The sequence below is a fragment of the Ranitomeya variabilis genome, chromosome 2, assembly GCF_051348905.1.
Source record: "Ranitomeya variabilis isolate aRanVar5 chromosome 2, aRanVar5.hap1, whole genome shotgun sequence".
Taxonomy (NCBI): Eukaryota; Metazoa; Chordata; class Amphibia; order Anura; family Dendrobatidae; genus Ranitomeya; species Ranitomeya variabilis.
The window spans coordinates 1,051,553,017-1,051,576,449 of NC_135233.1; the positions used below are offsets into that span (position 1 = coordinate 1,051,553,017).

The 23,433-nt window shown below is 45.2% G+C and overlaps 1 protein-coding gene across 2 annotated transcripts in view; it reads right to left on the reverse strand.

The window, feature by feature from the left end:
• Positions 1–2,253: 2,253 nt before the first annotated feature.
• Positions 2,254–23,433, reverse strand: part of SMC6 (structural maintenance of chromosomes 6) — a 120,382-nt gene continuing 99,202 nt past the window's right edge. For both annotated transcript variants that reach the window (XM_077291470.1, XM_077291469.1), the window contains exons 20-27: positions 15,567–15,737; positions 14,750–14,887; positions 12,041–12,186; positions 10,237–10,362; positions 5,854–5,959; positions 5,566–5,718; positions 4,453–4,550; positions 2,254–2,857 (exon numbers count right to left, since the gene is read on the reverse strand). In XM_077291470.1, the coding sequence (XP_077147585.1) occupies positions 2,746–2,857; positions 4,453–4,550; positions 5,566–5,718; positions 5,854–5,959; positions 10,237–10,362; positions 12,041–12,186; positions 14,750–14,887; positions 15,567–15,737 (1,050 nt within the window). In that variant the 3' untranslated portion in view covers positions 2,254–2,745. The remainder of the gene's footprint in view (positions 2,858–4,452; positions 4,551–5,565; positions 5,719–5,853; positions 5,960–10,236; positions 10,363–12,040; positions 12,187–14,749; positions 14,888–15,566; positions 15,738–23,433) is intronic.

Here is a 23,433-nt window from a genome sequence, read left to right on the forward strand (position 1 = left end):
GCATCAACACAGTAGAAATATCAGAAGCATCAACAGTTCTCATGCCTTTGCTTCATTCGGTGCGAACATTGCACCGCCCCCTGGATTCGGACAGTATTGTTTTAAAATTCACGGCCAGATCTACCACCGCACTGGAACACTTCACCCAGAAATAGGACAACCATTCAAATTTGCACAATCATACATCATTGATACAAATGAGGCTACAGAACAAAGGATGAACCTAAAAGAAAACGAAAAGTGTGATGCTGAACTGATGAACCAAATTGCTGTACATTTACAAAAAATAAGCCCATTTGCTGCCGCATATCGTATGCTAAAAGACGTTCAAGCTGAGGAGGAACAGAGGGCTATACAAAATGGTACTGAAATGCGTTCTATTGTCATGGCCATTAACCCCTTCACCCCCGGAGCTTTTTCCGTTTTTTCGTTTTTCACTCCCCTCCTTCCCAGAGCCATAACTTTTTTATTTTTCCGTCAATATGACCATGTGAGGGCTTATTTTTTGCGGGACGAGTTGTACTTTTGAACGACATCATTGGTTTTACAATGTCTTGTACTAGAAAACGGGAAAAAAATTCTAAGTGCTGATTGATCTCGCCAGCTGCCTGTCATGGCTGCCACGACCAATCAGCGACGGCCACAGTCCGATCAGTCCCTCCCTACTCCCCTGCAGTCAGTGCCCGGCGCCCGCTCCATACTCCCCTCCAGTCACCGCTCACACAGGGTTAATACCGGCGGTAACGGACCACATTATGCCGCGGGTAACTCACTCCGTTACCGCTGCTATTAACCCTGTGTGACCAAGTTTTTACTATTGATGCTGCCTAGGCAGCGTCAATAGTAAAAACATCTAATGTTTAAAAATAATTAAAAAAATAAAAAATCATTATATACTCACCTTTCCCGCTACTCGCGACGCTCCGGTGACCGCTCCATGCAAGCGGCAGGTTCCTGTGGCAAGGATGGTCTGCGAAGACCTGCCATGACGTCACGGTCATGTGACCGCAATGTCATCACAGGTCCTGCGCGAGAAGGACCTGCCGTGACATCACGGTCATGTGACCGCGACATGGTCATGTGACCGCGACGTAATCACAGGGCCTGCGCGAGAAGGAGGTGACAGGACTACAAGGGGCCCTGGAAGGTGAGTACATGTTTATTATTTAATCTGTGACATACGTGGCTGGGCAATATACTACATAGCTGGGCAATATACTACGTGACTGGCCAATATACTATGTGGCTCTTTGCTGTATACTGCGTCACTGTGCAATATACTACGTGTCTCTGTGCTGTATACTACGTCACTGGGCAATATACTACGTAACTGGGCAATATACTACGTGGCTATGTGCTGAATACTACGTCGCTGTGCAATATACTATGTGGCTGGGCAATATACTACGTAGCTGGGCAATATGCTACGTAGCTGGCCAATATGCTACGTAGCTGGCCAATATGCTACGTGGCTGGGCAATATACTACGTTGCTCTGTGCTGTATACTACGTCACTGGGCCCCAGCACAAGGACCTGTGTGATGTCAGGAGTGGGCGGGCTGGAGCATCACATGGCAGCACAGAGCCCTCCCTCTTCTGATGTCATCACAGGTCCTGCAGACACCACACTACAATCTGCAAGCTTCCTCCTGTGCTGTGGAGAGGCAACAAGAGGGAGCGCTCTGTGGTGTCATGGGATGGGATGCTCCAGCATTTTACCTCACCACAGTGTGGCTGGCTGCCACAATTAAAAGGTTAGTCTTTACAACACACAATAAAGCACTCTGCCACTCCTGTGGTGAACTATAACTCCCAGCATGCCATAGGATCTGCAGGACATGCTGGGAGTTATAGTTCTCCCATGGGTTCTTAAAGCAGCACTTTAGTGTTATTTTTCAGTGCTGGAGTGGTGCTTTAAATATAAGCCCTGTGCCCCCATTCTTATACTTACCCTCCAGCGTCTTCATATAATACTTCACAGACACCACACTGGTCCCGCAGCTTCCAACATAATAACATACTATTATATATAATAACAACACATATAATAGTATGTTTATGTTATTAAATATTTTACCACCTTTTTTGCTTCAAATATTTTTTTCCCTATTTTCCACCTGGGTGCGTCTTATAATCAGGTGCGTCTTATAGTCCGAAAAATACAGTAATTCATATGTTTCTATTCAATGACCGCACAATTCTTGAGGATTTGATGCATAAAGTATATTAAAAAGGTGTAGAAGTTTTAAAAAATACAATAAATAGCCTTTATTTACTGAAACAGGAATACCCCTTCAAACACAATAGCAATAATAGCCTTCTACTTTATAAAAGTAGGCTTCATTCTTACTTACCAACTCTGGTAAAACAAAATTCTACAAACAGATTTGCAAGGACAAGGTTTTAAAACAAAAAATTTTTTACTAAAAAAAATAATTAGCAATTTAAAGTTCTTTACCAAGTTTTTACCTTTTTAAAAAGAAACCCATCCGGGTGACCAACACTAAAGGATAGACAATATATAAAAAGATTGCACACTTACAAAAATATGGGAAATATATAGAAATAGAATATTAGAAAGGTTTCTGTTTGTAGACATTTGAAAATAAATCACATCTCAATCCGGTAGATGCAGCAACATAAAATATATATATCTATATACGTATATATAAAGCGGCAACCAAATGGCCCACTAATCCTTAACACTCAGGGAAGGAAATTCTAGGTTATAAGAGGGGGTCAAAATCAACTGTTTTCCTCCTCCTCTTGGTTCACCGGCTGGAAGGGCAGTGTGGTTTGTCCTCTTTCGGGATCTTGCATACGGAGAATTCGAATAATATTACTAGAAGGAAGAGAGCTGCAAAAGAAAACAAAAATACACAATATTACATTAACCCCTTCATGACCGTGGGATTTTCCGCTTTTCCGTTTTTCACTCCCCTCCTTCCCAGAGCCATAACTTTTTTATTTTTCCGTCAATTTGGCCATGTGAGGGCTTATTTTTTGCGGGACGAGTTGTACTTTTGAACGACATCATTGGTTTTACCATGTCGTGTACTAGAAAACGGGAAAAAAATTCCAAGTGCGGTGAAATTGCAAAAAAAGTGCAATCCCACACTGGTTTTTTGCTTGTCTATTTTCCTAGGTTCACTAAATGCTAAAACTGACCTGCCACTATGATTCTCCAGGTCATTACGAGTTCATAGACACCTAACATGACTAGGTTATTTTTTACCTAAGTGGTGAAAAAAATTCCAAACTTTGCTAAAAAAAAAAAAATAAAAAAAAAAAATTGCGCCATTTTCCGATACCCGTAGCGTCTACATTTTTTGTGATCTGGGGTCAGGTGAGGGCTTATTTTTTGCGTGCCGAGCTGGCGTTTTTAATGATACCATTTCGGTGCAGATACGTTCTTCTTCTGATCGCCCGTTATTACATTTTAATGCAATGTCGCGGCGACCAAAAAAACGTAATTCTGGCGTTTCGATTTTTTTTCTCGTTACGCTGTTTAGCGATCAGGTTAATGCTTTTTTTTAATTGATAGATCGGGCGATTCTGAACGCGGCGATACCAAATATGTGTATGTTTGATTTTTTTTTTATTGATTTATTTTGATTGGGGCGAAAGGGGGGTGATTTAAACTTATGTTTTTTTTATTTTTTTCACATTTTTTTTTCACTTTTGCCATGCTTCAATAGCCTCCATGGGAGGCTAGAAGCAGGCACAACCCGATCGGCTCTGCTGTGTAGCAGCGATCATAAGATCGCTGCTACACAGCAGAATTGCAGGTGTGCTGTGAGCGCCAACCACAGGGTGGCGCTCACAGCTGCCGGCGATCTGTAACCATAGAGGTCTCAAGGACCTCTATGGTTACCATTCAGAAGCATCGCCGACCCCCGATCATGTGACGGGGGTCGGCGATGACGTCATATCCGGCCGCCCGGCCGGATGCGGTAGTTAAATGCCGCTGTCTGCGTTTGACAGCGGCATTTAACTAGTTAATAGGTGCGGGCAGATCGCGATTCTGCCCGCGCCTATTGCGGGCACATGTCAGCTGTTCAAAACAGCTGACATGTCCCGGCTTTGATGCGGGCTCACCGCGGAGCCCTGCATCAAAGCAGGGGAGCTGACCTCGGACGTACTATCCCGTCTGAGGTCAGGAAGGGGTTAAGGTATTAAAATATAAAAACATCAGATGACACCTTATCCGAGCACGTTCACTCATCACTAATCCTCATCACCTTTCCACTATCGAAAATTTTCATTTTTGTTTTTTATCCGTAACTTTTTTTTACTTTTCCATAACCACTGTCATATGAAGTTTTCTCCAGGTCAATGCAATAGCAGTGATGCCAAACGACTGTCCTCGGGCATGTGACCAGACACCTTTACTACATTCCTTTTTTTTTTATTACATGGCTCTAAGCAGATTTGATAAATTTAATTTATTACCTCATGTGTTGTGGTGTTAATAAAATAAACTGTCGAAACCTCTGGGAATCCGCCATAGTAAGCATCATATCCATGGATATCCTCCTATTCACCATATCCTACAAGACGGAGCAGAAGATACATCAGAAGTGAGATATAGAGACATCAAGGAGAAAGAGGTCTACAAGGAGAATCGGCATCTTCCATCATGGCACCTCAGACCACCAAGAAACCTGCTCTGTACGGACAGGGGACAACAAGGGAGTTTTCTTCCTTCTGGGAGAGGGCTATTCGCATACTTTTATGAAGGAGCAGTGCCCCCCTACCAGATGGATCTGCTCAATCAGTAATGACAAAGAACAAACTTTGCATCCATACTTATCGGGGGTTAGTCGGGGGGTCATCAATTGGTTTAATACATAAGGGAATGATATGTGAATCCCAGGGCTTTCTGATTTTATATATATATATATATATATATATATATATATATATATATATATATATATATATATATATATATATATATATATATATTCGTGAATATATGTCTACAAAAAAAATATATATACATCATATATATATATATATACGAGATGGAAGTGAGCGGCACTGGAGCAACCCTACACATGTACATAGTGGTAAAGGAGTGTGGGTGGTCATCATGTTTCCTAACTCCTGCAACCTCAGCTCCCCCTTCACAAAGTATGAAGGGTTGTTCTTGCGCCGCACACTTCCATACTGGGTGGTGATCGGTGTTGCCAACATCCCGTAGCCGTATCAGTAAGGACGAGTGCATGGCAGGCATCCATCTCTCCTGACATCCCCATACACGAGAGAGGGGGAAAACTACCCGAAAACAAAAGGATCCAGCATAGAAATTCTAACTGCTGTCTAACGTTCTCTCTCACCTGTCAGGGGAGAATCGGGAGACCCCCAAAAGACACATCAGTTAATCAGCGATTACCGATTTTCTTCTGATGTGTATGGCGGCCTTAACATTCCTGCAATATATTGGTGGGGTTTAGAGATCTGTATCCACTAACCACGTGCCGCAAAATGCAGCCATTCGGAGCCTACACAGGCCTGGATGTGGCCTATAGCTACACTATTATAGATCAGAATATACATTACCATATAGACGTCAAATTCATCCAGACATCTGAAGGGAGATTCTGCGATTGACCAGAGAGAGAGCACAAAGCAGACGGTAGAAAACGATCGCTCTCCCCCGGACAGAGACCTCATGTCAGACAGAGCCGCCTTGTTTCCTTCTCCGGGCTGGACCTGTGGAGGAATATCACAGGGTGACTAGAAGAATGATGTCTCACCTCATATGTATGCTTTACCTAAGGCAAGGGCGGACAATTATCTTTCCCAGGAGGTAGAAATTTTTTTCTCTTTTTTTTATTATCAACTTACAGTTATGGCGAGAGTTTCATTCTTGTGGTCAAAGGCGATTTTCCCAGAATAAGCTCTCTGAGACAGCAAGGAATCAAAGTAAAACTTGCATCGTAAAGTAAGGTACCTGCAAAGGAAGGAGCAGAGGGGGAGTGAATATTCCTAGTGATCGAGCAATGGTCGCTATTCTGTACTGAAGCACACACTGCATAATGAATGGCTGATGAAACTTGAGAATAAAGCCCACCCCCTACCCCCATATACAGTCATGGCCGAAAGTGTTGGCACCCTTTAAAATGATCCAGAAAAGTATTGCAACTACACATGTTTTGTTATACAAGTTTGTTTTCTGTGTGTTTATTGGAACACAAAAAAAGAAAAAGAAATGCAAACTGGACATAATTTCACACAAAACCCCAAAAATGGGAAGGACAAAATAACTGGCACCTTTTCAAAATAATGCGTCAACAACCTTGTTTTAAGCATGTGATAATCGTTCAAACTCACCTGTGGCGAGTAACAGGTGTGGGCAATATGAAAATCACACCTGAAACCAGAAAAAATGTGAGAATCTGACTCCGTCTTTGTACTGTGTGTGCCACACTAAGCAAGGAGATCAAACAGAGGAGAAAAGAACTGTGTGAGGATCTGAGAACCAAAATTGCTGAACAGTATCAACAATCTCAAGGTTACAAGTCCATCTCCAGAGATTTTGATGTTCCTTTGTCCATGGTGAGCAACATAATCAAGAAATTTACAATCCATGGCACTGTAGCCAATCTCTCTGGACATGGACAGTAGATAAAAATTGACGAAAAGTTACAATGCAGGCTAGTCCGGAAAGTGGATAAGTAGCCCCAATCAAGTTCCAAAGAAATTCATGCAGTTCTGCAGGCCCAGGGTGCATCAGTATCAGCGCAAACTATCCATCAACTTTGGAATGAAATTAAACGCTATGGCAGGTGACCCAGCAGGACCCTGCTATTGACAGAGAAATAAAAAAGCTAGACTGCAGTCTGCCAAAATCTATGTGAGAAAGCCAACATCTTTCTGGGAAAGCATCTTTTGGACAGATGAAAACAAGACAGAGCTTTTGGTAAAACAACATCATTATACGGTTTACCGAAAATGGGATGAGATCTATAAAGAAAATAATAGAGTACCTACAGTCAAATATGATGGAGGTTAAAAAAAATGTCTTGGGGTTGTTTTGCTGTTTCTGGCAATGGCTGCCTTAATTGTGTGCAAAGCATTATAAAATCTGAAGATTACCAACAGATTTTGGGTCGCAATGTAGTGCCCAGTGTTAGAAAGGTGGAAAAGTTGCATACTAGGTAGTGATGTGCGAGTATACTCGTTGCTCAGGTTTTCCCCGAGCACGCTCGGGTGGTCTCCGAGTATTTGTTAGCACTCGTAGATTTAGTTTTTGCTGACGCAGCTGCATGATTTACGGCTGCTAGACAGCTTGAATACATGTGGGGATTCCCTAGCAACCAGGCAATCCCAACATGTACTCAGGCTGGCTAGCAGCCGTAGTCCTAGGTAATGGGTCTTGCAGCAGGACAATGACCCTAAACATACTTCAAGAAGCACCCAGAAATGGATGGAAACAAGGCGCTGGAGAGTTCTGAAGAGGTCAATGAGTCCGGATCTAAATCCCATTGAACACCTGTTGTAGTGACATCTTAAAATTGCTGACCTGTTTGCAAAATAAGAGTGCTCCAAAAGAAGAAGCTTGTTGATGGTTATAGGAAACGATTGATTTTCAGTTATTTATTCCAAGCTGTGTGCACCCAAATATTAAGTTGAGGGTGCCAACAATTTTGTCTGGCCCATTTTTGGGGTTGTGTGTGATTATGTCCAATTTGCCTCCTTTTTTAGTGTTGTTCCATTACACACAAGGAAATAAACATGTGTATAACTGCAATAATTCTCTGGGAGAAATACTTCATTGCCTGGAACAATTTCAAGGATGCCAACACTTTTGGCAATAACTGTACATCATATAGCTGTCGGCTGAACGGTAGATCGTCTGTCGCCCAACTCTCTGCTGGAGGACTCTCCGACTCTCTCCAGGAGTGCTTACTCTGCCAAGAGCTTATCTGCTCTCTATGACAGAGCATGCCCCTGAGAGGCTCATGACTAGTGAGCATGCTCGGGTGCTAACAGAGTGCTAACATGTTCGGTGCTCAGGTGCTAACGAACAGGTATGTTCGTGTCCCCGCACCTGGATGTCTTGCGGCTGATACACAGCTGCAACACATGTAGGGATGTAGGGATTGCCTATCAAACAGGCAATCCTTGCATGTGTTGTGGCTACTGAACAGCCGCGAGACATGCAGCCGTGGGGACTCGAACATATTTTTCTCGAGCACACCGAAGTCACTCTGTTAGCACCCGAGCATGCTCGAATAACACCTCATCTGAACACGTTGGCTCATCACTACTCATAACCTAACTTGCCTATCTCACACACCGATTTCCAGGAAGAAAATTAAAGAGCTTGTAAGCACCGTTGAAAAATCCAGAGTATCTGTGCTATACATTCCTCTGATATTCCTACTGTAAACTTATGAATAAACTGACAACTTGATGTTATTTCCCTTTTAAATATGGTGGGTCCCCATAGTCAGTAGTACTGTATGTAGTGACCACCCCAACGCTGGGAGAATGATATCAGCTGTCAATTTATATATACAGAGACACACATTTCCCAGAAGAATAGGAGATGAGGAAAAAAAACAAAACAAAACCAATACACTGTTCTATGAAAAGATTCTTAAAGTGGGGTTGTTTATTGGACTACCCCCTTTAACCTCACCTGACAGTCTGCAGCCAATCCGCAGCTGCAGCTGTCACTGGACGTTGTTTGCACCATGTGACAATCGGGTGGGACTCCGCACTGACATCAGAGGAACGATGCTGGTCCGGGTGGCAAGTATGAGCGTTTCATTTTATGTTGCCACCTGGGGAGCTTAATATGGAGACCACACCAGGCGGACACTGGGGCTCCTGCCGGAATATTTCATCTGTTCTGTCTTACTTGTAGCCAACTTTCTGCTTACTCTGATTTGCAGCAGAGAGCCCCACAATTACAGGGAGAATATATTCCTCTAGTATAATTTATTCCGAAGAGCCTTACAGACATCATCACTGTCCCCGTTGGGGCTCATAATCTGAATTATCAGTATATATTTGGACTTTATTCGGGAGGAAATCAGAGACCTTGGATGAAACCCCTGCAAACACGGCGAGAACATACAATCTCCTTGCTGATGTTGTCTGGGATGGAATTGGAACCCAGGACCCCAGAAAATACTAACCACAGAGCTGCCCTACATATACTGACATGTTCAATCACAGTATGATCGATATGTCTCACTTGCCACTTGTCCTGGGAGCCGATTAGGACCCAAGTATTTAGCACTTACAGATTTAAAGGAGTTAATTTTAAAATTGATTTTAATCAATACATCTTGGAATAATAATAATTTCCACAATTGAATGTTTTTTTTTTTGTTTTTTTAAATATTCCTGTCCTGAGATAATCTCATAAATGTGCCCCTGCTGTGCACTGTGTAATGGCTGTGTCTGACCGTACAGGAACATGGTCTGATCATGCCACAGCTCCTGGGTGGTGGGGAGGGGATGAAAAAGAGTATAAAGAAAGGATCGCAGCTAAATCTTTCTTTGAAGTAAACCATTGTTTAAAAACAGGCAGGGAAATGCTTTACCACACAAAAAAAAAAAATCTGCTGTGATCTCGGTGTGTCAGAAATACAGAGGCCATGAAAACCTACAGTAACACATGAAAGATGTAACATAAAAAAAAAATTGTTATAACTTCTCATTACACACAGGATTTGTTTGCCAAATTCGGAACACCCCCCGTGAACCTGAAATTCACTTTATTGTGCTGGCAAAGAGAACGAGTTATTAATAATGACTGAGAAAAATCCAAGGTTAAGTGATGATATCCAACGTTCTCTTGGTGGAGACGATATCGGTCACATCAATGAAATGAATATTATACCGTGACTGAAGAAATGTCATCGGAAGAGGGGAACAATAGTATGTGCATACAGATGAAGCCGTCACAGCGCGGATATTAATTGTGCCAGTGACAAGCCGACATTGTGCACTTTACTACAGAACAGTTCATTTCCCGGGTTCATGATCGTGGACTGTAAGCTGGAAACCTCTGCACAAGTCAGACAGCACAGAGAAAATGTACAAAAAAACCCCCCAAACCGTAAGCAATCCAATGCAAAAATAAAATAATCACACGTGCAATGAAAAACACCCCCTAAGAGGAGAGCAGGGACATCAGCGGAGACCTGGGGCTCGGTATGTCCCAACTTCACAGTAATGAAGTAACTGCACGATATGACCAGATGGACCTACCTGCGAAACTGCTGGTAAGTCTTGTATCGCTGGGTCATGATATCGTCTAACAATCTCACAAACACTTTCAGATTCTTTAGTTTACTTTCCATATCCTGATAGTTCTCTTTTGCAGTATGGTAATCTCTGGAAGAAAAAAAAAAAAAAAGAAAAGAAAATAGCAATTGATTAGCAGTCAAATCTGACGCCAACCTCTTCCCACCTATCTCTCCAAATCAACAGGCTAATGGCACAGTACATGAGCCATAAATCTATTAAAGGGATTGTTTCCCACGCCGCCTTTTGAGCTCCGGACACCTGCAGCGCCGCCTTCTGAGCAACAGTCATCTGCTGCGCCGCCTTCTGACCAATAGTCATCTGCTGAGCCGCATTCTGAGCAACAGTCGTCTGCTGCGCCGCCTTCTGAGAAATGGTCGTCTGCTGCGCCGCCTTCTGAGAAATGGTCATCTGCTGCGCCGCATTCTGAGCAACGGTCGTCTGCTGCACCGCCTTCTGAGAAATGGTCGTCTGCTGCGCCGCATTCTGAGCAACGGTCGTCTGCTGCGCCGCATTCTGAGCAACGGTCATCTGCTGCGCCGCCTTCTGAGCAACGATTATCTGCTGCACCGCATTCTGAACAATGGTCATCTGCTGCGCCGCATTCTGAACCACAGTCATCTGCTGCGCCGCCTTCTGAGCAACGGTCGTCTGCTGCGCCGCCTTCTGAATCACAGTCATCTGCTGCGCTGCCTTCTGAGCAACGGTCATCTGCTGCGCCACCTTCTGAACAACGGTCATCTGTCACGCCACATTCTGAACAACGGTCGTCTGTCACGCCGCCTTCTGAGCACCTATTTCAAAGAATTTAGAGATCCAATGGACGACAGGAAGAATGCACGAGCAGGAGACCCCAGTTATGGAGACAGATTTATCTCTCAACCTCTTTAATGCAGAAGCCGTCACTTGTGCATCTGTATGTTGCTAGTGAGCCCTTCAGAGGCCTTAACATCTGAACCGTCGCTGTACATTTGTGTATAAAAAAATAAATAAATCAATGATGGACTGTTCATATATCATGTTATCAATCATCTGTACAGGGAGGCAGCAGAGACCACACAGATCTTGTATATCCTGCTAACATGTATGGCATGGCCCAAAGTAAAAAAAAATAATAAAAGCAAAAAAAAAAAAAAAAAGCTCTCCTCTCTAAAAAGTACACACCCTCCAAACACACACGCATCAATTTTAGAATCTCCTGGGTGTCTTAAGTACGTTTCGCATAAGTGTGTATTAGACCCCGACACCTATCAGTTACCCCCAAACTTAAAATAATAACCCCTAATTTTCATCATTTCTAGCTCAGCCCTCGCTGCTTTGGAGTCTCTACTTAAACATTTCGTGCCTGAAGCTCGAGAGAAAAAAAGATAAATGTGGGCTTTGGTTCTGAAATCAAAATTTGGGTTGCAAATACCAACATCCATGTGTAACAGCGATATTATGATGAATGCGTCCAGTGCCTTGTGCACACAGCCTTCTATATTTGATATGGAAAACCAGACAGACATGAGCAATTCGATTCCCACCACTTCGGTGTCCCCCGGTCCTCCATGGCAGCCGTTCTTCACTTCCAAATCCTTGGCGCCTCTGGCGCTTACTAGACTCCACAACAATGCACGAGACCTAGCGACATTGCTGGGCTTAAGTAAGTGCAACCGGTGCCCATGATGCTGGTCACAGAAGTGAAGACCAGCCGCAGGGAAGGACCGGACACCGTGTGAACCCAATCGCTCATCTCTACCAGATATGAACAATGTCATGAACCTACTTTATTATTTCGTCTCTGTTCCCGTGAAGATCATTTTCAGATTTGATTTTTTCTCGCAGGTGGCTAATTTCAGCGTCCAAACTCCTAGCTGTGCGGGAAACTTCAATCCTCTCAGGAAAAATCTGCTGTGCTTTAGAAATTTTGTCCTGTTCAGATTTAAACAAGAAATAAAACTTAATTTAAAGAAAAAAAAAACAAACATTCATACAGAACAAAATAAAGGAATGCTAGCCTCAATCAACCACTTTCGAAGCTTTTGGTTTGGAGATGCTCCAGCAAATATAAAACCACTGACAATATCTGCAGGTGGTTTGTAGGTCCTCCACGTGTCTGTGTGGGTTTCCTCCGGGCACCCCAACTTCCAGGCATACTGATAGGGATATATATTGTAAGCCCCAATGGGGACAGTAATGATGATGATGATGTCTGTAGAGCGCTGTGAAATATGATGATGCTACATAAGTGAGTAAATGTAATTTTCCAACTGGTTTGCTTTTAGTGCATTGGTAAACCAATGGAGAACAGACAGACCTCATGCCATATGTCTCGAAGGGAATCGGTCAGCAGGATTTTGCTGTGGAATCTGAGTGCAACATGATGCAGGGGCAGACAGTGATTCCAGGCAGGGGCGGAATATAATAGGGTCAATCTGGGCGGTAGCCCAGGGCCCAGTGGTGTGGGGCGGGGCCCTGGGCTACCGCTCAGATAGCCCGCCGCCATCAGGACATTACTGCCCTGACTGGCGTATGGGCCCGGTGGGCAGAGGGGGCCCGCATCGGGCCCCGTCTCATCTGCTCACAGGGTCCCTACCGGCGCAGCGACAGTTAAAAGCTATTGATGTGCGGGAGCGTGCCCGAACGTCAATAGTTAACAGCCGCCAGCCAATCGGAGGCTGGCAGCTTACATCAGCCGGAGCGCGCACGTCGCCGGCGTCTGACGTCATTGTCAGACGCTGGCGAGTGCGCACTGCTGGAGGGAGCTGCTTCGCCGAAGGAGCCCGGACAGGTGAGGAGAACTATTTTTTTTAATTTTTTTATTGCGAATGGCAATCCGGGGGGGCCCGGGCCAGGATGCTGGACACTTGGGGGCAGAGATGCTGGACACACTGGGGGCAGAGATGCTGGACACACTGGGGGCAGAGATGCTGGACACACTGGGGGCAGAGATGCTGGACACACTGGGGGCAGAGATGCTGGACACACTGGGGGCAGAGATGCTGGACACACTGGGGGCAGAGATGCTGGACACACTGGGGGCAGAGATGCTGGACACACTGGGGGCAGAGATGCTGGACATACTGGGGGCAGAGAAGCTGGAGACAGATGGGGCAGGACTGGAGACAGATGGGGCAGGACTGGGGACATGGGCAGAATGTAGATACGGGGCATGATTGTAGACACGGGGCAGAATGAAAGACATGGGGGCAGGATTGGAGACAGATCGTGCAGGATAATGGGGCAGGATGGATACGATGGAGAATGATGGGGCAGGATGGGGAGATCAATATGGGGCAGGATGGATACTCATGAGGGCAGGATGGGAGAACATATGGCTGGAGCCAGGAATGAGATACACGGGGCCAGGATGGGGGATATTATTATTACCATAGGGGCTAATTAAGGGATATTATTACTGCAGTGATGTATTTATTTTCTTTTTTGAGGACACTGTTTTAAATGGGGGGGCGGTCCTGTTACTGTGTAGAGTGATACTATGTTGCCTCTTTTTCTTCATGTGGTGTAATGTAGAAGTTGGGAAAAATTAAGTAATGTGTTCTGCAAGCGGAGCTCGAGATAACTTATTTCCTGCAGAGACAAGTCCTGGCTGGAAGAAGTGATGGAGGTCTGTGCTGGATGAAAGATGAAGGACTTCACCTAGAGACGTCACTGGTGAGTCAGTGTTACCTATACACTGACACTATACACTGAATACTATATACAGAGGTCCTGTGTATAATGTCACCAGTGATCACTGTATAACCTCTACACAGACACTGCATACTAAGTACAGATCTCCTGTGAATACTGGCACTTATGGTGATAGTATTTTTTTTTTTTGTTTGTTTTTATTTTCTTCCTAACTGAAGGGTAAATTGACTAGATCAATGGATGTTTGACAGGTTATAGTTTCACACAGCAACTATTTTTCTGGAATTATCTGGTTCAGGTATATGATGACCCCGTCACATGACCGGGGGGCCCACAGTGTCTAAACAGCCCGGGGCCCTGGCTACCCTTAATCCACCCCTGATTACAGGGAGGTGTCATATATTGGGCTATTTGCTGCAGTTTTGATAGAATCCTCGTTTTCTCTGCGTAGATGTAGCAGTAGTCAGAATACGGAGCTCTGTATAACTCCGCCCACACCCCTGATTGGCACCTTCTTGTGCACACCTTCAGCAAGCTCCCAATCAGTGGTGGAGGCGGGGTTACACAGTTTAGCCTGACTGGCCTGCACCTGAAAACTAGTCCTCTAGTGATAATCACCTGCTGATATAACACTGATTGCATTGAAACTTTAACAGCCTAATAAGAGAAATATCCTTGGAATCAGGCTCTCTTGCCCTATATTATGCTGCTCTCAGATTAAATAGCAAAAACCTGCTGACAGATTCTCTTTAATCAGTCTTATTCAGAACACATTGAGTGATAGTGCTGCCCTTATGCTAAGCACTGCTGGTCCTGTGATATTTTTGGGCTACCTCTTTACCTCCAGGTCTTTTTCTTTAGCATTCAGTTCACTTTTTTCCTTCTTAATACTATTTAGATGCTCCTTCTTCTTGTCCTCATAATGCTTCTTATGGCGCTTAGAGTTCTCTACTTCCTGGTCTACTTTGTGAAGATCTTCCTGAAAAATGAGAAAGGAATGGCTTTTAATTTATTTAACTTGTGGGCTCACCTCCTACGAGGCTCCCATGGCCAACCATCTAGTGCGTATGTGTAGTGTGTATGTGGATTTCTCCACTACCACCAAACAGATGATGATGGGGAGAGAAGGATTTGGCATGTTGAACTACAATGCTGAAACCTTTTCTATTCCCTGGAGATGCGCTGCTGCCAGGTTGATGGTGAAAGGCTACTTTGTATAGGTCTTTGTAAGTATACAGTGTACGGGCAATAGGATAGCCTACTATTATAAATGATCGGACAGCAGGCTTTTGTCCAAATTATTTTTGCAACATAACTTCATTGTGGGTTCAGAGCTAATGGAGTCCTTCAACAGCCACAGTTCTAATTGCAAGAGAATTGCATGGCCTATAAGTCTCCTTACGCTGGCTTGGCAGTCTCTACAATGAGAAAGGTTTGCCCTTACATGAAAAGTCAGCCAAATTAGATCTCCTACTTTTTACTGATGAGGGGCAAACACACGGAAACACATATCTGCAAATGGAGTGCCTGGTTTGGCTTTTATCCTGGCTCATGTGGCTATACTGACGTTTAGGAGTGTTAATGCCAATAATTGGCAAAAGAGTTCAAGTCCTCTTTCTCTCTGAAGATGATATTTACATGGAAGATGTCTGACGCACCTTCACTGGTTCAGCGACCTCAGACACCGAGCTGATCTTGGCCTTAATGTCTTCATACTTGCGCTCAGACTCAGAGTAATGAGATTTATACTCCTCCATATCAAGCTTAGCCTTCGCCATTTTCTCTTTCACATGTTCAATTCTCTTTTTGTTTTCCTGCACTTCACTCTCCTGTAATTGCACAAAAAACGATAGAAAAAACAAATTCTGTACAGTATATTCCCCATAAAAAGCACTTCTGGAGCATCTTTTCTTAAGTCTCTGAATTGGGCCATTCATCTATCATTCCTCCTGAAAATGAACCTATAACTGAGCTTTACCAATGGGTAAACGGGGTTTGTCCTTAGACGTTCGCACACTCAAATTATCACTGACAAAGTCAACATGTGCAGGGACAAACCCCGCTGATGAGGAGAATGGTAAAGCACCGTTCCCAATATTGTGAAGTGTTCTGAATGCGCAGATACCCAATATGTGGTCGAAAACTACTTTTGAGACACAGTGCAAAGCTCAGAAGGGAAGAAATGCCATGTTACAGTGCAGATTTTGCTGCACTTGTTTTAGGGTGCCATGTTACATTGGCCGAGCCCTGAGGAGCCAGAACAGCAGAACCCCCCCATAAGTGACCCCATTTTACAAACTAAACCTCTCAATGAATTCATCTAGGGGTGCAGTAATTATATGGATACCACAGGTGTGCCACAGATTTTATACCATTGGGCAGTGAAGAAAAAATTATTTACATTTTTACCATCAAGATTGTGTGTTAGCCCGAAGTTTTACATTTTCATACTGGGAAATGGGTAATAATGGCACCAAAATGTGTCTTACACCTTCTGTTGAATGTAGAAATACCCATATGTTGATGTACAGTACTGCTTAGCCACACGGCAAGACTTAGGAGGCACAGAGCGCTATTTGCCTCCTGGAGCGCAGCTTTTCCCAGAATAGTTTGCAGACTCCATATATAGAGCCCCTAAGGGCTAGAAAAGCAGAATACTCACTCAAGTGACCCCATTTTGGAAATTATACCTCTTTGAGAATTTATCTACAGGTGTAGTGATGATGTTGACTCAATGGGTGTTTTCCAGAAACAAGCAGCAGTGGATGTTGAGAGTGTAAATTCAAAACTGCCATTGTAGTGATCAGTACGTTGTAGTGATCAGTACGTTGTAGTGACCAGAAAAGCAGAATACTCACTCAAGTGACCCCATTTTGGAAATTATACCTCTTTGAGAATTTATCTACAGGTGTAGTGATGATGTTGACTCAATGGGTGTTTTCCAGAAACAAGCAGCAGTGGATGTTGAGAGTGTAAATTCAAAACTGCCATTGTAGTGATCAGTACGTTGTAGTGATCAGTACGTTGTAGTGACCAGTACGTTGTAGTGACCAGTACAATATGCCCAGCTCAAGCTTCTGGAGACACGCACCTGCAAATTAGGCGGGCTCTCATCACTACAGAAATGCCAAACATGAGGGCGCTATATGCGGTTTCGGTACACTAGGGCTCAGAATGGAGGGGGACATTTGGATTTGAGAGCATTTTATTAATTTCTTTGGGAGGGTGAAGAGCTATTTCGCTTTTCCAGAGCCTTTTTACGGTCAGTAACGTGGAAGCCCGATATATTTCCATTAACAGATGACGGACCCGAGTGAGGACTTGCTTTTTGTGGACCAAGTTGAAGCTTTTATTGGAAACATTTTAGATAACATTTGGGATCACGCTTATCCGGCACTCTACACTGAGCACTTATTTTGGGGTTTCCATCTACATCTCTGAGTAACGTGACAGATGAAACCACCGAGAGATCCATTTACTATAATGAGGCAGCAGAGTTAATCTTGACTCCCTCTGGCCTCTGCTCAGTGGTGTCCTTTTCAGAAGTGCACAAAACGGAGGCCGACAGCACTTTTATGCAATCCTAAAAGACGGACACCACCGGATCATAGGCCTTATGGAGCCCACAGTGCCTCCATCTGCCTCATTATAGGGAATCATGTATTTCAGAGATTTACATGGAAACCCAGGAGTAAGCACTCAGCGCAGGATAAATGTGCGTGGAGTCTTACTGCGATATTTGGGACGCAAAATGAACAAATCAACAGTAGGTGAAGAATTGGTTTTATTTATTTTTACACCATTTGTTGTGCGGTGTAAGTAATTACGTGACTTTATTCTTCGGGTTGGTGCGATTACAGCGATACCAGATTTATATCGGGTCTCTATGTTTGGCTGCTGTCATACTTAAAGACGCTTTTTTATTCTGAAAACTAGTTTTTGCATCTCCATATTTTGAGAGCTATAATTTTTTCATATTTCGACAGACAATCATGCGAGGGCTTGATTTTTGCAGGACGAGTTGTTATTGGCACATGACATTTTTGATCACATTCTATTCTGGTTTTTGGGAGGCAGAATGAACAAAACCCAGCAATTCAGGAATTGCTTTTTGGGTTATTTTTTTTTAATATCGTTCCACGTGTGGAAAAATTGATAAGGCAGTTTTATTCTTCAGGGCAGTACGATTACAGCGATACCACAATTACATATATTTTTTTGTGTTTTGGCACTTTTACATAAACAGGGATTTTTGTTTACTCACTGTAAAATCCTTTTCTCCAAGGAAATCATTGGGGGACACAGAATCATGGGTGTTATGCTGCTGCCACAAGGAGGACACTAAGTTAACACAGAAAGATTAACTCCTCCCCTGCAGTATACACCCTCTCACTGGTCAATATTCAACCAGTTTGGTAGAAAAGCAGTAGGAGTATTAAACGAAAGACAATAAAACTATGTCAAAACCAAAGAAATAACAAGCCCAATAGGCCAACAGGGTGGGTGCGGTGTCCCCCAATGATTGGCTAGGAGAAAAGGATTTTACGGTGAGTACACAAAAATCCCTTTTTCTCCTACGCCTCATTGGGGACACAGGACCATGGGACGTCCTAAAGCAGTCCCTGGGTGGGGAGCAACATAGCTGCTAATACCCCATCTACCAGAGGCTTACAGCTAAGGTACTGCCGACTGCAGACTGAGCCTGCCTTCTTTTGTCTCCCCATTTGAGGGAATTATTCTACTATTGTGGCTAAGTGTTCAGTATCATTCTTTAAAGGACAATCAATTTTTCCTATATGCCCCAGGAGCAGGACTATGTCTCCATTTGTCTATCTCCTTTTAGATAAGCACTTTATATGGACCTTATGAACGATAATCTTAAGCCTTAGTCACACTAAACGACTTACCAACGATCACGATCAGCGATACGACCTGGCCGTGATCGTTGGTAAGTCATTGTGTGGTCGCTGGGGAGCTGTCACAGACAGCTCTCTCCAGCAACCAACGATCAGGGGAACGACTTCGGCATCGTTGAAACTGTCTTCAACGATGCCGAAGTCCCCCTGCAGCACCCGGGTAACCAGGGTAAACATCGGGTTACTAAGTGCAGGGCCGCGCTTAGTAACCCGATATTTACCCTGGTTACCATTGTAAAAGTAAAAAAAAAACCACTACATACTCACATTCTGATGGCGCGCTGCTGCCGAGAGCTTCCCTGCACTGAATGTGTCAGCGCCGGCAGTAACTGCGGTGACGTCACCGCTGTGCTCTGCTTTACGACTGGCGCTGACACAGTCAGTGCAGGGAAGCTCTCGGCAGCAGCGTGCCATCAGAATGTGAGTATGTAGTGTTTTTTTTTTGTTTTTTTAACTTTTACAATGGTAACCAGGGTAAATATCGGGTTACTAAGCACGGCCCTGCGCTTAGTAACCCGATATTTACCCTGGTTACAAGTGAACACATCGCTGGATCGGCGTCACACATGCTGATCCAGCGATGACAGCTGGTGATCAGCGACCAAAAAATGGTCCTGATCACTCCCCAACGACCTCCCAGCAGGGGCCTGATCGTTGGTCGCTGTCACACATAACGAGATCGTTAGCGGGATCGTTGCTACGTCACCAAAAGCGTGACGTTGTAACGATATCGTTAACGATATCGTTATGTGTGACTCAGCCTTTAGTTTATTATCTTTTTGGAGCATTTATCTATGCACTTTCTAGCCCACGAGTAAGGGCTTCCTCTATGTATGTGCTTATTATACAATACTGACAGGATGATTCCTTTTTCTCTTTGTGGCTACTTTTGAGTGATTACTAGTATCATAGATATTGATTTTTGTTTGTGGTGTGACAAGGGTATGACCCTATTGTGGGTCTGTGTATTTGTTTGTTTGCAATTTTAAATGTTTTTAATCTTTTTGCAGTGTTTGAATTATGACCAAATAAAACATACTATTTTTTCTGATATTTTTGTGTGGTGATCCCTGTGAAATGCATGCTATCTTTTCTTAGTTTGTTGTGCTCATTATCTCCAGCATGCAATAGGTGATCCCCAGTAGTGGTGCCCGCCAACATTGGTTATAAAATGCACCTGCCAAGGGCAGCGTCTACAGAGGATAGAGAATGGATGTGGTAGTGTTTTATAAAAGTATGCAAGCTAGACCAAGTCGCAGCTTTGCAGACCTGTTGTGCTGACGCCTGGTGCCGAATGGCCCAAGAGGCGCCCACTGACCGAGTAGAATGGGCCTTAATCCCTGCTGGGATAGGAGCACCCCTGACATGATAGGATTCCTGAATAGCCGATTGAATCCATTTGGCTAGCGTAGCCTTGGAAGCGGGTAAGCCCTTCCTTTGTCCCTCTGGAAGGACGAATAGGACATCTGACTTGCGGAAGGGAGCCGTCCCTGAGATATACCGTCGAAGGGCCCTGACCACATCCAGAGCGTGCATAGCTTTCTCAATGCGATGGACCGGTGTCGGACAGAACGAAGGCAGAATAATCTCCTCATTGAGGTGGAAGGAAGAAACGACTTTGGGTAAAAAGGAGGGAGAAGTGCTCAAGATTGCCTTATCCGGGAGAGAACGGCCAACCCCAAAACTCGCCCGATTGACGTAATAGCCACTAGAAAAACTACCTTCCAGGAAAGGAAGGTCAGAGAGACGTCTTGCAGTGGCTAGAAAGGAGCCTCCTGAGGAGCTCCAAGGACCAAATTAAGATCCCATGGATCCCATGGATCCAATGGCATTTTATAGGGAGGCGCCACATGGGAAACTCCCTGAATGAACGTCTTAACCGGTAATCTGGTGGCAATCCTTTGTTGGAATAGGACTGACGGTGCTGACACTTGTCCTTTGAGTGAGCCAAGTGCGAGACCAGACTCTAGCCCTGATTGGAGAAATTCCAATATAGAAGGAATGGAAAATACCAGAGATCGTCCATGGGCGTTGCACCATGCGAAGAAGATTCACCAAGTACGGTGATAAAGGCGCATGGATACGGGCTTCCTAGGACTAATCATGGTGGAGGACACCTCAGTGGAGAATCCGGCTTGGGCCAGAATCCAGGATTCAACGGCCACGCCGTCAATGACAGGGCCCCGGAGTTCTGGAGGTAAATCGGGCCCTGTGAGAGATGATTCATGCGATCTGGGAGCCACCAGGGGACTTCGGCGACCAGCTGAACCAGTTCCGCGTACCATGCCCGGCGCGGCCAGTCCGGCGCAACTAGGATCACTGGTACCGCCTCTGCCCTGATCTTCTTGATGACCCTCGGTAGCAGGGGAAGAGGAGAAAAATGTACAGAAGGCGGAATTGATGCCACGGTAGGACCAAGGCATCTGCTCCGAAGGCGCGTGGATCGAGTGATCGGGCAATGAACTGGGGGACCTTGTTGTTTAGCCTGGAGGCCATGAGGTCCACATCCGGGGTGCCCCAGCGATGACAAATCTGCTGAAAAACATCTGCGTGGAGGGACCACTCGCCCGAGGCGAGACCCTGGCGACTGAGGAAGTCCGCCGCCCAATTCTCCACACCTGGTATGTGGATCGCCGACATGGGCGAATGGTAGCGCTCGGCCCAGCGGAGGATGTGGGTCACTTCGAGCATGGCCGTCTTGCTGCGGGGTTCCCCCTTGACGATTGATGTACGCCACCGCTGTGGCATTGTTGGACTGGATTCGGATGGGGTGACCCGCAACGAGGTGGTGAAAACTGATCAAACCTAGTCTGATTGCTCGTATTTCCAGGATATTGATGGGGAGACGCGACTCGAGTGGACCACCACCCCTGAGCTGTGTGATGACTGAAGACTGCACCCCAGCCCAAAAGGCTGGCATCGGTAGTCACCACCAGCCAGCGCAGTGGGAGAAACGACTTCCCCTGGTTCAGGGAGGACTTCAGCGTCCACCACCTGAGGGTCTGCCTGACCTGCCAAGACAGACGGAAACGACGGTCGAAAGCAGACGGGTTCCTGTTCCATGCCGACAGCAGCACGTGTTGTAAGGGACGGAGGTGGAACTGCACGAACGGAACAGCTTCCATGGCTGCTACCATTTTCCCGAGAATGCGCATGCTGAAACGAATGGAGTGAGAGACTGGGCGGGAGAGACTCTGTGCTCCCTGCTGCAAGGCCAAGGCCTTTTCTGGGGGGGAGAATAACCAAGCCGCGGGAAGTGTCCAGGGTCTTTCCCAGGAAAGAAATCTGCTGAGCTGGGACCGGGGAAGGTTTTTCGGAGTTTATCTTCCAACCCAGGTGAGAAAGAGTATCCACTGTGATGTCGAAGGACTCCTCACAGGCTGGATATGACGGGCCTTTTATCAGCAGGTCGTCCAGGTACGGAAGTACCACCACTCCCCGATCATGAAGGATAGCCATGACGGCTGCCATGACCTTGGTGAAAACTCGGGGAGCAGTGGCGAGGCCGAAGGGTAAGGCCACAAACTGGAAGTGTTCCTCAGGAAAAGCGAAGGAACTGTTGATGAGGATGAAAAATTTGGATGTGGAGGTAGGCATCCTTGATGTCTATGGATGATAGGAATTCTCCCTTTTCCATGGATGCGACGACAGATCGGAGGGACTCAATTCTGAAGCGTCAAATTATGACAAAATGGTTCAGAAGCTTTAGGTCCAGTATCGGAGTGATCCATCCTTCTTTGGGACCACGAATAGGTTTGAGTAAAACTCCTTGAACCTTTGGTCTAGGGGTACGGGAATGATGACTCTGTCCCCTTGTAGTGCCCTTATGGCCTGGAGAAAAGCCATTGTCTTTGTTGTGGGAGGACACGACTGGGAAAAAACGTGTGTGTGTCTGTGTGTGTGTCAAACTATTTTGTATCCGGAGGACACCAGTTCTCTGACCCACTCGTTGTGGACGACCGAGTGCCAGGCCTGTCGGAACAAAAGTAAACGGCCGACTACTTTGTCCATGTTCTCCGGATGATGCAACGAGTCATTGAGCGGAAGATCAAAGGGATCTGGATCTCTTGGATCCAGATGGCCTCGGTCTGGGTTTCCAGCTACGGTTAGGCCTGTATGAGACCTGGGAACCTTTGTCTCCGCACGAAACTCATCCTGATCCGGAGGAGGCAAATGACCAATTGGAATTGTTGCGAAACCTCGTTGTTGATACCGAAATGGCCGGGTAGGCTTTTGTTGAGGAAGAAATTTACTCTTTCCTCCGGTGGCGTCAGATCATTTGGTCCAACTTTTCACCGAATAAGCGACCAGCTTGGTAGTGCAGAGATGTCAATGATTTTTTGGAAGCAGAATCTTCTCGCCAATCTCTGAGCCACAGGCTCTTCTGATGTAAATTGCATTGGCGGCTGCCTGCACAGCGCAATTGGACGCGTCTATTGAGGCGTTAACCACGAAGTCCCCGGCTTGGCGTCTATTGAGGCGTTAACCACGAAGTTCCCGGCTTGGGCTATCTGGTTAGCCAGGTTGATCACCTCTGGAGGTAGATTACTGTGATGGATGGTTGTGGCCAGCACCTCAGTCCAAGCTACCATAGCCTTAGCCACCCAAG